Source organism: Lithobates pipiens, unplaced genomic scaffold (assembly GCF_037356315.1).
Source record: "Lithobates pipiens isolate NorthernLeopardFrog02 unplaced genomic scaffold, aLitPip1_a1.2 Scaffold_16, whole genome shotgun sequence".
NCBI lineage: Eukaryota > Metazoa > Chordata > Amphibia > Anura > Ranidae > Lithobates > Lithobates pipiens.
The window spans coordinates 534417282-534432074 of NW_027507748.1; the positions used below are offsets into that span (position 1 = coordinate 534417282).

A 14793-nucleotide genomic window follows, 5' to 3' on the forward strand; every position below is an offset into this window, starting at 1 on the left:
GTATTTGTACAGTCCTGCCATTTTCGGATCTCAAGAAATGAGATAGGCTGTCAGTACATCAGGATTGATCGATTTTCAGATATATAGTATCGCACAAAAGTGAGTACACCCCTCACATTTTTGTAAATATTTTATTCTATCTTTTCATGTGACAACACTAAAGCAGAGCATGATCCATTTCTTCAGTGTTGTCCCATGAAAGGATATAATAATAAAATATTTACAAAAATGTCAGATGCTGTATATACTGTATATACTGTATATATTGTAAGTAACTCTCCTATAGACCAACTAATAAAAAACAATTTGGGTCATTTTCACCAAAGAAATGTAGCAGAATAGAGTTCGGCCTAAATTTATGAAGAAAACTTATTTGCAAAATTGTTAACTAAAACAAAGAGAAACACGCTTTTTTTTCAAAATGTTGGGCTTTTTTTTCATTTATTTAGCAACCCCCCCCCCCCCCCCCAAAAGAACCCCAGAGTGATTAAATACCACCAAAGAAAGACGGCTGCAGCGTGGTTGGCTTATTCAGGGAGGGCATCCATGGAATTCCTCCAAGAATCTTGCTGCCATGCGCCCCTGGGAATATCCGTGACGCATCACAGATCACGGTAAATGGCAACTGACAGCAGGCATTTACCATGTGATCACTCCGTCAAATGACGGAGCGATCACTTGTAAACAAACCGGCTTCGTGTCCTATTCATCTCTCCACTCCCCGTACTGATCGGTACAGTGCGAGGGGAGAGGGGAGAGATTGGGTGCAGTAGCGATGTGGGCTGGATGTGTAGTGTCCACAGCGCTCATCTGTGCCCATTCCAGCACTCATCCATCCATTCATACCCAGCCATCCCATCCATACTCATCCATGTTCAGCAATACTCATCCATCCATCCATGTTCAGCCATCCATAGTCAGCCATAGTCAGCCATAAACAGCCATACTCAGCCATCCCATCCACACTCAGCCATACCCAGCCATCCCATCCACACTCAGCCATACTCAGCCATACCCAGCCATATCCATACCCAGCTATACTCAGCCATACCCACCCAGCCATACCCAGCCATCCCATCCATACCCAGCCATACCCACCCTGCCATACTCAGCCATACCCACCCAGCCATACTCAGCCATACCCGCCCAGCCATACCCAGCCATACTCAGCCCTCCACATTCATGGCTCAACCATCCCCATCGATGGCTCATCAATGCCTCATCCATGCCACATCAGTTTGCATCCATAACAGAAATGAAGAAAAATGTATATATATTTTTTTTTTACAGAACTTTCAATCTTTTTTCATTTATAGCGCAAAAAATAAAAAACCCGATGGTGATTAAATATCACCAAAAGAAAGCTCTATTTATGTGAGTAATTGTCATTCAAAGTGTGAGAGCACTGAAAGCTGAAAATTGCTCTGGTTAGGAAGGGGGTTTAAGTGCCTAGTGGGCAAGTGGTTAAATGCCACCAAAGAAAGCTCTGTTTGTGTGAAACAAAATGATAAAAATGTCATATTGGTACAGTGTTGCATGACCAAAAAATTGTCATTCAAAGTATGACAGCCCTGAAAGCTGAAAATTGGCCTGGGCAGGAAGGGGGTAAAATAGCCCTGTATTGAAGAGGGTAAAGAAAGTAATGAGGTTTAATGAGGGAAGGCAGCATGTAAGATATGTGAGGCTATTGCGACTTAATATGGAAGACCGAGTAACTTACTTTTATTGTTCCGCTGTCCAGTACTGGAAGAAAAAAATCATCAATGTTGGGAACCATTTGAAAATCTGGCGCAGCTGACTGCATATATGTAATACTGTCATTGGTGGATTCCAGTGAAAAGGTAATTTTTTTAGTCACAAATAGAGCTGAAATAAGAGTAAAAAACAAAGATTACCATTACAGAAAATGTACAGATCCAGCCAAACAAAGCATTATACACTTGCATGCAAAAACATATTTGTTTTAAGTTTTGATCGTAATTGATAAGATCTACCCAAGCCCTCAATAAGCGAATATGTTCCTGTAGCAAAGTCAACAGCCAGACTAATTAGCCATTTATATGCATCATGAATTCTAGGATTTATGGGAATATCAGAATTTCAGCATCTGCAGAAAGCACTTTTTTTCCCTATTGGAACTGAGGATCATTAAATTGTATATGCACAGCACCAGCTAGTGTCAGATAGAGTCCCAACTCTAGGGTAGTATGGGATACCAATTTATGCTTGCCAGTCTACTTGCAGTATAATGCTCTGTACATACGGTCGGACTTTCCGACGGAAAATGTGCGATCGGATTGTGTTGTCGGAAATTCCGATTATGTGTGGGCTCTATCGGACTTTTTCCGTCGGAATTTCCGACATACACCTCGTTCTGAATGATCGGATTTTCCAACAACTTTGACCATGTGTATGCAAGGCAAGTTTGGGCCAAAATCCGTCGGAAAAAATCAGACGGATTTTGTCGTCGGAATGTCCGACCGATTTACAGGGTATTAGTGCACAGAAAGTAGCAAAGCCACTTGTGAATTCTGCATGCTTGCATTTTTCTGCACCTCAGGAACTGTGAGAGTTTTGTGGAACTCCAAAACAGTAAGGGCTTGTTTAGACTTGCATTTTGGGGGTGGACAAAACCAGGTTGTTGCGCTGCATTTTTACCAACCCCCAACTTCCCACCTCATGTTTGAAGGGCAGCCAGACGAGGGTATATCCATGCAGTGGCTGTGATGCTTTGCTTAAAAAATGATACCCCATCGTATTTGGTAAGCAGTATGGCAGCTGAATGTGACCCACTTAAGCAAATATGGCTGTGCCCAAGTTGTACTGTATTATAAAATACAGAATATTACCAAAAGTATTGAGATGCCTGCCTTTACACGTGCATGAACTTTAATGGCATCCCAGTCTTAGTCTGTAGGATTCAATATCGAGTTGGCCCACCCTTTGCAGCAATAACAGCTCCAACTCTTCTGGGAAGGCTGTCTACAAGATTTAGGAGCATGTCTATGGAAATGTTTAAACATTCTTCCAGAAATGCATTTGTGAGGTGAGTTACTGATGTGGACGAAAAGGCTTGGCTCCCAGTCTCTGCTCTAATTCATCCTAAAGGTGTTCTATCCAGTTGAGGTCAGGACTCTGCAGGCCTGACAAGTTCCTCCACCCCAAACTAGCTCATCCACGTCTTTATAAACCTTGCTTTGTGCACTGGTGCGCAGTCATGATGGAACAGGAAAGGGCCATCCTCAAATTGTTCCCACAATGTTGGGAGCATGGAATTGTCCAAAATGTCTTGGTATGCTGACGCCTTAAGAGTTCCCTTCACTGGAACTGAGGGGCCAAGCCCAACCCCTGAAAAACAACCCCACACCATAATACCCTCTACACCAAATGATTTGGATCAGTGAACAAAGCAAGGTCCATAAAGACATGGGTGAGTGAGTTTGGGGTGGAGGAACTAGACTGGCCTGCACTTCTGGAAGAATGGTCAAACATTTCCATAGATGCACTCCTAAACCTTGTGCACAGCCTTCCCAGAAGAGTTGAAGCTGTCATAGCTGCAGAGGGTGGACCAACTCAATATTGAACTCTACAGACTAAAGCTCCATACACACTATCAGATTTTCTGCTGATTTTTTTCCTTCAGATTTACCAAAACCATATAATATGAGGTCAAACCTTAGGAGTTTCAATGTGTATGCAATCAGGCCGGCCCTTGCACTACATGGTTTTGGTAAATCTGAAGACAAAAATCAGCAGAAAATCTGATAGTGTGTATGGGGATTTAGACTGGGATACCATTATATTTCATGCACGTGTAAAGGGAGGCGGCTCAATACTTTTGGTAATATAGTGTATGTGGTCTGTCACCCGCTCACTGCCTGGGAAGCACCTCTTAAAGTGATCCACTTTTATTCCAAGTGATTTTTAAAGGTACGGCAATAACAGCAGCATGCCTAAACATAGCCTGAGTATCAAAGTGCACAAAGAGGGTTGTTTTTTACGTAAAACTGCAATTGAATTAAAAGTGCTCAGTGTGGATATAAGCACTTCTTTTTCAAATTCTTCTTTAATAAAACTAAGTTTTAGAAATGAAATACCATAGTGTAACATGGGTAGGATTTGAGGCTAGACAACATAAGATAATTGCTGTAACTCCCGCTTCGTAGCTCCCACTGTCTCCTATGAGTATAATAAACATTTTTTATAAAGAATTTCATAAAGACCAATGAAATTCTCAGAAATAATGGTTTCTTTTCTTTTTGATCTGAAACATTCATACTCTTTTTGAATTAAAATCCATATGTCTGTGAAGAATCCAGAACCTGTGCCGGCCTGAAAATTGGTTCAATTTGCTAAAACTACTCTACTACAAAAGATATATGATTTATGGCCCAGAGCCCTCTGACCGATACGGATAAGGATGACAAACAAGGATAACACAAAACTCGCTTACTTGAACCGGACCTGAAAGTGTGCCCTGGCCTAACGTAGGGTATACCAAAATAAGGGGGCATACCCTTGATAGAGAAATGAGTAATGAATGAAATGAAAATGAAATGGAGTGAAATGAGTACTCGCCCGGGAGTATAATGCTTGAGAAATGCCCTGACAGGGGATGGGTGGGTGGGTATCGCGCACCGGAACCGACGAGGGAGCCAGGCGAACGGGCTGGTTATATACTCCACCGGGCTCCACCCATAATTCCAGGCCACCATACTGGCCTTTCCATTTATGGCCCAGAGCCCTCTGACCGATACGGATAAGGATGACAAACAAGGATAACACAAAACTCGCTTACTTGAACCGGACCTGAAAGTGTGCCCTGGCCTAACGTAGGGTATACCAAAATAAGGGGGCAAAAACATACAGGTAGGGAATGCCTTTATTGATTCGAGTTTGTTACTGGGTGAGCTTGATGAAGGCCTGGGCCATCTCTACTTGCGGATTGGGTATGTAACGGGCGAAGCAGGCGGATTTCCACCTACCCAACTTTTTGATGATGTGGACCGGGACCCCTTGGCGGGAGGCAGTTGAAGCTGCTCCGATCCGAAACGAATGTCCGGAGTAGTGAGCCGGATCGAGGTGAAGGATGCCCAGGAGTATCCTGACATGCTCCATGAACTGGGCTGCGTTCAGTGGCTTACCGTGGAATGGTAGAAGCGGGCCAGTTCCTGGTTGATCGGCCAGAAGGGTCAACAAGCGGGTGAGCATGGCGACCGGGCACCAGCGGTTGTTAGTTTTATAAAAATGTATGTCCGTCCCCGGGCCAAGTTGTTGCGTCTTGGACACTGCTATATGCAGGATGAAATGGTCTCCGTGCCTGACCAGGTGGTGCTTGCATAGCGTGCGAGCTGAGGGGCTACTGGAGGTAAACTCGCCTGGCCGCAGGAAGCCGTAGAAGGCCAGGTGTATGGCTGCTTGTATAATGGTACTAGTGTGGAGTCCGAAAGGTGCAGTGGCCAAAATATCGGACATGTTTCTGAAAATGTCTCCTGTGATAGGCAAGCGTTTGAGGGAGGCCGCAGGCTGGCGTTTCTGGATGCCACGCATGACGGCCCGAATGGCGTGGAAAGTGAACAAGGAGGGTTCAGCGGGGTCCTGGAGGGACGTAAAATGTTGTACCCCGGCCAGGTATAGTCGGATCGTGTTGACGGATAGCGCCAAGTCCGAGTGGCAATGGGCAACGAAGGCCAGAACTTGCTTGACCCGGGAGGTCTCTGTGGAGTGAGACGTTAAGAAGCGGTTAAAGGCCCTCCAGGCTGTTTGGTAGGCCTTGCGGGTATTGTCTGCGAGGGAGTGATTGATGAGTTGAGTCGCGGCTACTAGGTGAGGGGTTAATCCAGGGTCAGTTGAGACCAGTCCGGGATAACTGCTGACGTTGGTCCGGCTCCGGGCACCTGATCAAAAAAGGAAACTAAGTTAAAGCGGGAAAGGGCGTCCGCTGCCCGGTTACATTTACCGGGGATAAAGGCACAATGGACATTAAATTGAAACAATAACGAGAGCTGGACCAGTCGCCGCAGGAAGGACATAATCTCCAGAGACTTGGACCTGCCTTTGTTAATGATTTCCGCAGTGGCGAGATTGTCCGTTGAAAAGGTCACTGTTTGACCGGACCAACTGCGGCCCCACGTATGGGCAGCGGCTACGATGGGGTACAACTCAAATAGGGAGGACGTCTCGGTGAAGCCCGGAATAGCCAGTATCTGAGGAGGCCAAGGGGCTGCAAGCCAGAGGTGGCCAAAAATTGCCGCGAAACCCGTGGAGGCCGCTGCGTCGGTCACGACCTGCGGCGATGAGGAGGACACGGAGGGAATGAAGAGGGACACGCCATTCCAGGACGTCAGGAATTCTTCCCACATGGCAAGGTCTGCTATAGCTGCGGGGTCCAGGCTGAGGATATGCTCCGGGTCTTGTGAATGAGACAGTAGGACTAACAGGCGTGATATGAAAGCGCGACCTTGAGGGATGATGCGCATGGCAAAATTAAGCATACCGAGAAGGGACTGTAACTGCCTCTTGGTACAAGTCCTGGTGCGGGTGAAGTCCCTCATGACCGACCTGATGCGGCTTAGTTTATCCGGGGGAAGGCTGGCCTGCATAGTGCTGGTATTTAAGCTGACCCCGAGGAAGGTGATTGCCTGCGCAGGGCCCTCTACCTTGTGCTCAGCAATCGGGACGTCAAGATTATTGAAGACCACCCTTAGTTTATCCAAATCCCCTGGAAGGGAGCCAGGTGACTCGACCAGCAGGAAGTCATCCAAGTAGTGTATGACTCCCTGGCACTGGGCTACGTGCAGCAAGATCCATTCGAGAGCCTGCGCAAACGAGTCGAAGAGCCAGGGGCTACTCTTGGACCCGAAGGTCAGCTTAGTGGCAAAATAGTAGAGCTCCCTCCATTTGATGCCATGCCAGCACCAGAGAGATGGATGGATAGGAAGGAGCTTGAAGGCGTCCGAGATGTCGGCCTTGGAGAGCCATGTACCTGTGCCTGACTTGAGAATGGCCTGGATGGCCATGTCTACGGACGCGTATTTGAGGGAGAACTCCTCGGAGGGGATAAGAGAATTAAGACTGGGGACAGAGGAAGAATAAGGCGCTGACAAGTCGTAGACCAACCTAAGTTTATTTGAGAACTTGCCCTTGACAAGCCCAATAGGGCTGACTCGCCAGGTGTTAAATGGGGGCTTCGTGAAAGGGCCTATGATGAAATTCCGGTCTAGTTCTGCCTGTAACAGCTGGTCGATGGCCTGTACGTCGGTGGCTGCTGACCGCAGGTTCTGGCACTCGTGTGTGAGGTGAGGGAGGGAAATAAGTCCTGTATGAAAGCCCTGAGTAAAGCCCTGGACTAGGTAGGTGGCAAGTGAGGGGGTGGGGTGATTGGCGAGGTAGACACCGAGCCACGACACGTTGACCCGGCTCAGTCATGATTTCCTAGCCTGCTTAAGCTCGCACATGAGCCTGGGATGAGCTCTATTACACCGTGAGCATACATGGAGCAGCCTGCACTGGCTGAAATTGCACGACCCACTGTTATAGTTGTTACAGATGGCTGCGCCACCCAAGGTCTTGACCGGGCGCCCCAGTTTATCTGTCTGAGGCAGGCGTGCCGGTGCTGGTAGGGCCTGGGCAGAACCTGAGGTCGATGGACCGTCTACAGGCGGGGTTGCCACCGAGCTGGCACACCAAGTCGCGGTGTGAGTAGCTGACTGGCAGATGGCACAAAGAGGAGACCGCAGCCCTGCGAAGTGTCGGCAGAACAACTCGGTGTCCAAGGCACTCCAATCCGTAGGTAACTGAAATTGAGAGAGCCTGGCGGCCGCCTTAGCGGAGAAGGAGCGGTGATAGTCATAAAAAGCGAAACCGCCGTATTTGTACCCCAGGTCGACTACTACGTGGAGGTAACGATCCAGTTCCTCCCTTCTGCCGGGGGAGGCCGAGCAGATGACATCCCTCAGCATGCCGAAGGCCAGGGTGAACTCGGTGACTGACAGCTTTCTGTCCAGCCTGGGGTCTTTGGCTTTGAGGACCACCGACACGTCCCCCCAAGTATAAGCTTTATTTTCTGCCAGCTCGTGAATGGATATCAGTAGCGAGGCCAGATTGACGTCCTTTCCCTCTAGGATGTCCTTCCTGATGTTGGCTGATATTAAATGGGAAGGGTACACTACTGGTGTACACCCGGGGGTACCTGCGCTGGTGTTCTCCACTGCTTGTGAAGCTGGTATAGGAGGAGAAACGACTGGGCGGGTCTCGAGGAGGGCCACCCGACTCTGAACTTCTGACATTGAGGTCGTCAGGGATGACACCAGCGTGTGAAGCTGCGTGATGGAGGCAGCGATGGAGCCCAGGGAGGCCTGCTGGGCACTATCCTCAACCGCGGCTGGGGGAGGAAAAAGGAGCCTGAAGAGCTCGGCCTTTCTGGCTGTAGCTGGGAAGGGTACACCCCTACGCCTCAACTCGGCCGTCAGCCTGGGGATGGTCCATGTTCTGAAGGACCTTTGGCTGCCGCTCTCTGAGAAAAGAGACGGAGACAACGGAGCCGTGTAGTCCTCGCTGCCAGCCTGGGACATGGTGGCAAAATCCGGGCTTGGTAAGCTTTATTAATCCCTGGGACCGGGTTTTTCTCCTATACGAAACCTAAGAGGGTGACATGGATTACAAGACTCGTAGGAGACTCCTAAGCAAACTTTTTTTTTTTTTTTTTTTTTTTTTTTTTTGAGAAGGGTACTACCGCTTGTGGGCGTTTCCCTTCCCGAAGATTCTCTTACCTAAGGAGGCACCGTCCGACCCGGTGCAGGTTGGACCTACTGAAAACTCGACTGATCTGAGGAGATGAAGGTAAGTTTGTATGAGACTCCTATGCCTGCAGAGAGATGTCTAGCTAAATCGTGGAGGTAAGACTGGAAAATGTGAAGAAAGACATAACTGAAACGAGCTGCATAAATGAAACGAGCAGACAACCGAATTTAGAATAATGTGCGTATGGCGACAGAGGCGTGACTTGGTTGCGTCGTAGATGCAAAATTTCCTTTTCCCTTCCCCGTTTTTTTTTTTTTTTTTCCCCGCAGATGCGCATAGAACGTGGGGCTTAAGCGGAGGTGGACCCGCCACGTGGAGCTCAGGCGGAGGTGGAGCCTGCCACGTGGAGCTCAGGCAGGGGAGGGGGGGGGGGGGGGGGGGCTGCCGCGTGGAGCTCGGGCGGGGGGGAACCCCGCCGCGTGGAGCTCAGGCAGGGGAGAGGGGGGGGGGGATCTGCCGCGTGGAGCTCAGGCGGAGGTGGAGCCCGCCACGTGGAGCTCAGGCAGGGGAGGGGAAGGGGGGGGGATCTGCCGCGTGGAGCTCAGGCGGAGGTGGAGCCCGCCACGTGGAGCTCAGGCAGGGGGGGGGGGGGGGGCCTGCCGCGTGGAGCTCAGGCGAGGGGTGAACCCTGCCACGTGGAGCTCAGGCAGGGGAGAGGGGGGGGGGGATCTGCCGCGTGGAGCTCAGGCGGGGGTGGAGCCCGCCACGTGGAGCTCAGGCAGGGGGGGGAGGGGGGACCCTGCCACGTGGAGCTCAGGCGAGGGGTGAACCCCGCCACGTGGAGCTCAGGCAGGGGGGGGGGAGGGGACTTTGCCGCGTGGAGATCAGGCAGGGGGGGGGGACCCTGCCACGTGGAGCTCAGGCAAAAAGGGGGGGGGGTACTGAAATGAGGCGTGCAGCTGGGCGCACCAGCACGAATCGATGCATGAGGAATGCGATGGGATTCGAATTGGAGCGTAATAAGTGACAGAAATGATATGCCATGACAAAGAAAATTAAATGATCCGACATCACCGACTGACATGATTGAAGTGACTGCAATGATTGACATGAAAGGAAATGACATGACGGACATAGTACAAACGGTATGACATGATTTTTTTTTTTTTTTTTTGAACAACCTGAGATTGACATTGCCCGGACTGCTCAATTTAGCGCGACAAGCAGACGGCTGTGATTTCGAGATGGTTCGATCGGTTCGAACACAACAAGAGTCATTCGGTTTAGCAACGACGTGCTACGAAACGAAGTGCCAGTTGGCACGAACGACATGTATCGAAAAGGTGACAACGACTTCTACGAAGAAGGGGTAGTGACAGTGAGGTACCGAATACAAGTGTCGCGGTTAAGCCGTTCGTGTGACCTAGAGTGAGTGGTTCGTGAGTTCAGGAATCTAATTTTCGTGACTTTAATAACACATGAAACGAAAAGGGTGCCGAAGCCCTACCTGCGACAGCCGGCCCAGACGTGTTGTACGACAACGAAACTTTCGATTAGAGTATAGCGACTCAGACGGCGACCGGACGGACGCTGATGAACGACAAGGGTTTGTCGACACGAGGCGGACGAAAACGTAGGAACTCACGAACCCGGCTCACTGTAAAGTCTCGTGGATAGTCGGCCCTTGATTTCTGACGTATCAGATATCGCGCACCGGAACCGACGAGGGAGCCAGGCGAACGGGCTGGTTATATACTCCACCGGGCTCCACCCATAATTCCAGGCCACCATACTGGCCTTTCCATTTATTGTGCTTAAACTGAGGTTTATTAGAATAATTTCTCAACTCATCATGCGGCCCTTCTTTGTTATAATATGGTCTTTTCTGTCTATAAAAAAATGTCTATTTCTCTGGGTATAAGTGATATCTCTAGCTTTTTTTCCTCAGTTTTCATATGTGGCAATTTATTTTGTGTTGAGGGAAAACAGTGTTCTCTAAGTAATATAATTCTCACTGGGATGAGAAAAATGAAGGAAACAGCCTTGTTTCCTCTAAAACAGCACCTTCTATTCAAAGGGCCCCAAGTACAGTATATATTTCTCTTTTCTATACCTAAAACTTATTCCCAAATACTCATTGCATATTATATCTTCTTGATTGTAAGCTCTAACGAACAGGGCCCTCTAGTTCCTCTTGTATTGATTTGTATTAGCCCTTGTACACACGGTTGGAGAATCCATCGGAATGTGTCCTATCGGATCGTGTTGTCAGATAATCCGACTGTGTGTGGTATGCATCGGACTGATTCTGTCGGAATATCCGTTGGACCCAATTTTCCAACATGTTGGAAATATTTCCAGACCAACTGGTTCAATCGGACATATTCCGATCATGTGTAGAGAATTTTGATCGGACCAAGTGCCACGCATGCTCAGATCAAATTCCTACATCAAAGCTATTGGCTACTAGCCTGAATGTAGTCCCATCGTAACGAAATTACGTCATCACGTTCTGAATGATCGGATTTTTCGACCGTGTGTATGCAACAGTTTCGGACAAGATCCGACGGACAAAATCCGACGGACAAAATCCGACGGACAAAATCCGATGGATTTGGTTGTCGAAATCTCCGACCGTGTGTACAGGGGCTTATAAGTGTACTGTCTGCCCTCATGTTGTAAAGCGCTGCGCAAACTGTTGGTGCTATATAAATCCTGTATAATAATAATAATAATAATAATATCAGTAAAATGAACTCTATGTACTACTGTTGACCTATTTAGTGGATATTAAGGTTTTAATTAACAGCACTTACATCCATATGAAATCAAGTGATTTGATAGAGATGTTATATACTCCTTTGCATTCACTTTCTCCAGCCTTGAAGAAGTAAAACAGACAAAATAATCAATAAAAAGGATATTATGTACATAAATAGATAAAGTCAATTTTCACAATGTCTGTTTCTTTTACATTTAGGAATAAACTGCAGCAAAGGTAGATTAAGTTAGCAGAATGCCAGAAAGCTATGTGGCAGTACAACATGGGTCCTTATAAAGGAAGTAAACTCTCCCACTCTGATGCTTCTTTTCATTCAGTCCTTTATAATAAGTAATAGACTATAGCCACTGTAATCCAGCCCAAATCGCATATTACTTACTGTTTAAAGAAACTTTAAAAAACTTGTTTCCAGGAGTAAGGCAGCGCCATCTTAAGTATTGTCCACAGTGGAGTGTATTTCTGCCCTTACATTGAGCACTTCCTGTACTGTTAGCCAAGCCTCCCTTTCAAGCCAACATTTCTATGGCAACACTGCTTCCCATAGCTGACTTGTTTTATTTCATAGTATTTACTTTTGCCGATTATCTAGTGTTTGCCTGTGTGAGTTTTATCTGCTTCAGCTGATAAGACTGCAGTAATGGTGTCCGGTGGCCAGGTTTACACTGCATGTGATGTCACATGGTCACATGGGTTGTAGGAGGAAGCTCTGAGTGATTATGAAGTCTCCTGGGAATTCAGTGTTGTGCTGTAGGAAGTCCTTTTAATAGATAGACAAATACACAGAGTGTGCCACTGATGTGTTGAATACTGTCCCCCGTTGGATAGTGTCCGTCCTGTACTGCGCTTTCTCAGTACGGAGGACAAGGAGACGCCGAAGGTCTTCGAAGATGAACGATGCCTGCTCACTGAGTCCAGGTTCAAGCCCCACCATCCAAATGGACATAAAGTTAGAATAAAAAATAGCCGAGTGAAGCGAAGCCATGCCCGAAGCGTGGTGAGCAAAGCGAGCCCGCGAGGGGCCCTGTTACTATGTGCTACCATATGTCCACTTGGATGGTGGGGCTTGCACCTGGACTCAGTGTGCAGGCGCCATTCTTCTTTGGAGAATTTCGGAGTCTCCTTCTCCTCCATACTGCGCAAGCGATGTGCCTGCCCAGTACGGGGTGGACACTATCCGATGGCCGGACAGTTTTTGACACAACACCGTAAATCATGGGAGATCTGGGCATGCTCAGTGACGTCATTCTAAAGAACAAAAAGGATTACAACATTTTGTATGCTGATTTACATGGGACAAAGTTGTGGGGGAGAGTTTACAAGCACTTTAAAGTGGACCTTCAGTCATTTGTTCATCTTTCTATCTATTAAATCTTCTGCCCTTATTGTTTTAACTTTGGATAGTAAAAACAAAGTAAATACTTTATACAGCCCACTTTCTGTTTCTTGTCTGGTCATTAGCCTAGGCTTATGACATCATGCACAGCTCTCTCTCTCACTCTCCTGAGAGTTTGCCAGGAAGGGTGGGGGGTGAGTCATAAGAGGGCCAATGAGAGCTGCAGCGCAGGAGGTGTGCCTCTGTGTGTCTGTGTAAATCTAGGAAGTAAATCGGCAGCAGCTTCAGCTGCCCACAGTTAAAATGGCTGCGGCCAGGCTTAGTGGAGGGAGATTTCTGCAGCATATTTGGCAAGTACAAAATCATAGTATATATAAAACATTATGCAAAGTAGTTGGAGGGAAGCTTCAGAATGGCAAAGATGTTTTTATTACAAATTATGTGAGCAGACTGCAGTTCCTCTGCAAGGCCTCATACACACTGGGCGTGTTTACAGCTGCTTTTTTGGGTGTCAGATTTTTTTCCCCCTGCCTCTAAATTCCACTGCATGTTATTCTATGTGTTCTTGCACACAAAGGGGGATATTTACGAAAGGCAAATCCACTTTGCACTGCAAGTGCACTTGTAAGTGCAGTCACTCTAAATCCAAGGGGTAGATCTGAAATAAGGGGAAGCTCTGCTGATTTTATCATCCAATCATGTGCAAGCTAAAATGCTGATTTTATTATTATTATTATTTTCCTTGCATGTCCCCCTCAGATCTACAGCGACTTTATTTTCAAGTGCACTTGCAGTGCAAAGTGGATTTTCCTTTAGTAAATAACCCCCATAGGCTTTTAGCAGAATTTTGTGGCAGGATAGTTTAGTGGCAGAAAAAAACCCCCACTGCCAGTGTGTTCTGGAGCAGCAGCATTTTGGCAGAAAAAATGCTGACAGCTCCAACACTCTTCTAAACTCTGCTAAACGCCAGTGCCAAGTGTTTTTTTTTCTAAGGGGAGGCCACTGGCATCTGTAGCAACCAGTGAATAGCTCGTTGTTAAGGAGCGGGCGGCAAGCTGGCTGTGGTGTCCTTAACAACAGATGAGTCCTCAGCTCTCAGAAGGGTTCCCCGCTGTCCAAAAAAACAATTGCTGGAAAAAAAAATTGGTTCCCAAACCATACCAAGCCCTTAAGGTCTGGTATGCATTTAAACCCCACACCAAAATTAAAAAAAGAGAAAGAAAATGGCATCCCCCTCAAAATCTATACCAGGTTCTTATATGACCATGTAGCCTGGCAGGCTAAGAAAAGGGGGAGACCAGCGAGCGCCCCCTGGTCCATACCAGGCAACATGCCCTCAATATGGGGGTGCTTTGCCCTCCCAAAGCACCTTGTCCCCATGTTGATGAGGACAAGGGCCTTTTCTCCACAACCTTGGCCCGGTGGTTGTGGGGGTTGGAGGTTGACTTATCAGAATCTGGAAGCCCCCTTTAACAAGGGGGCTCACAGATCCCAGTCCCCCTTCATGTGTCAGAAAGTAAATAACTATACACACAGTCCTCTATAAAAGAAAACAAAAAACTAAAAACAATGTCCCCCAGTGTAGATCCATCATCAATCACAATGAACGCTGGTTGCTGACCTGAAAAAAATAAAAATAAACCTGCACCCACCGAAGGCTACCGCCATTTGACAGCTCCCTCGCCCAGGGCATGCTGGGTCAAAGATATCACAGGGGGAGGAGCTACCCATAACATGACCAGATGGTAGCCTTTGTTGAGTGCAGACTCTTTTTTTCCCTTTCAGGTTGGTGGCTGGCGTTCATTGTGATTTATAATAGATACCCCATACTCATTCACATAAGGAGGGGGAAGGATCTGGGGTTCCCTTGTTAAAATTACCGTATTTGCCGGCGTATAAGGCGGCTGGGCATATAAGACGACCCCCTACTTTTCAA

At 47.6% G+C, this 14793-nt stretch overlaps 1 protein-coding gene across 2 annotated transcripts in view; it reads right to left on the reverse strand.

Moving 5' to 3' along the window:
- Positions 1-14793, reverse strand: part of ERICH6B (glutamate rich 6B) — a 305261-nt gene that overhangs the window by 137451 nt on the left and 153017 nt on the right. For both annotated transcript variants that reach the window (XM_077483224.1, XM_077483225.1), the window contains exons 9-10: positions 11559-11623; positions 1721-1866 (exon numbers count right to left, since the gene is read on the reverse strand). In XM_077483224.1, the coding sequence (XP_077339350.1) occupies positions 1721-1866; positions 11559-11623 (211 nt within the window). The remainder of the gene's footprint in view (positions 1-1720; positions 1867-11558; positions 11624-14793) is intronic.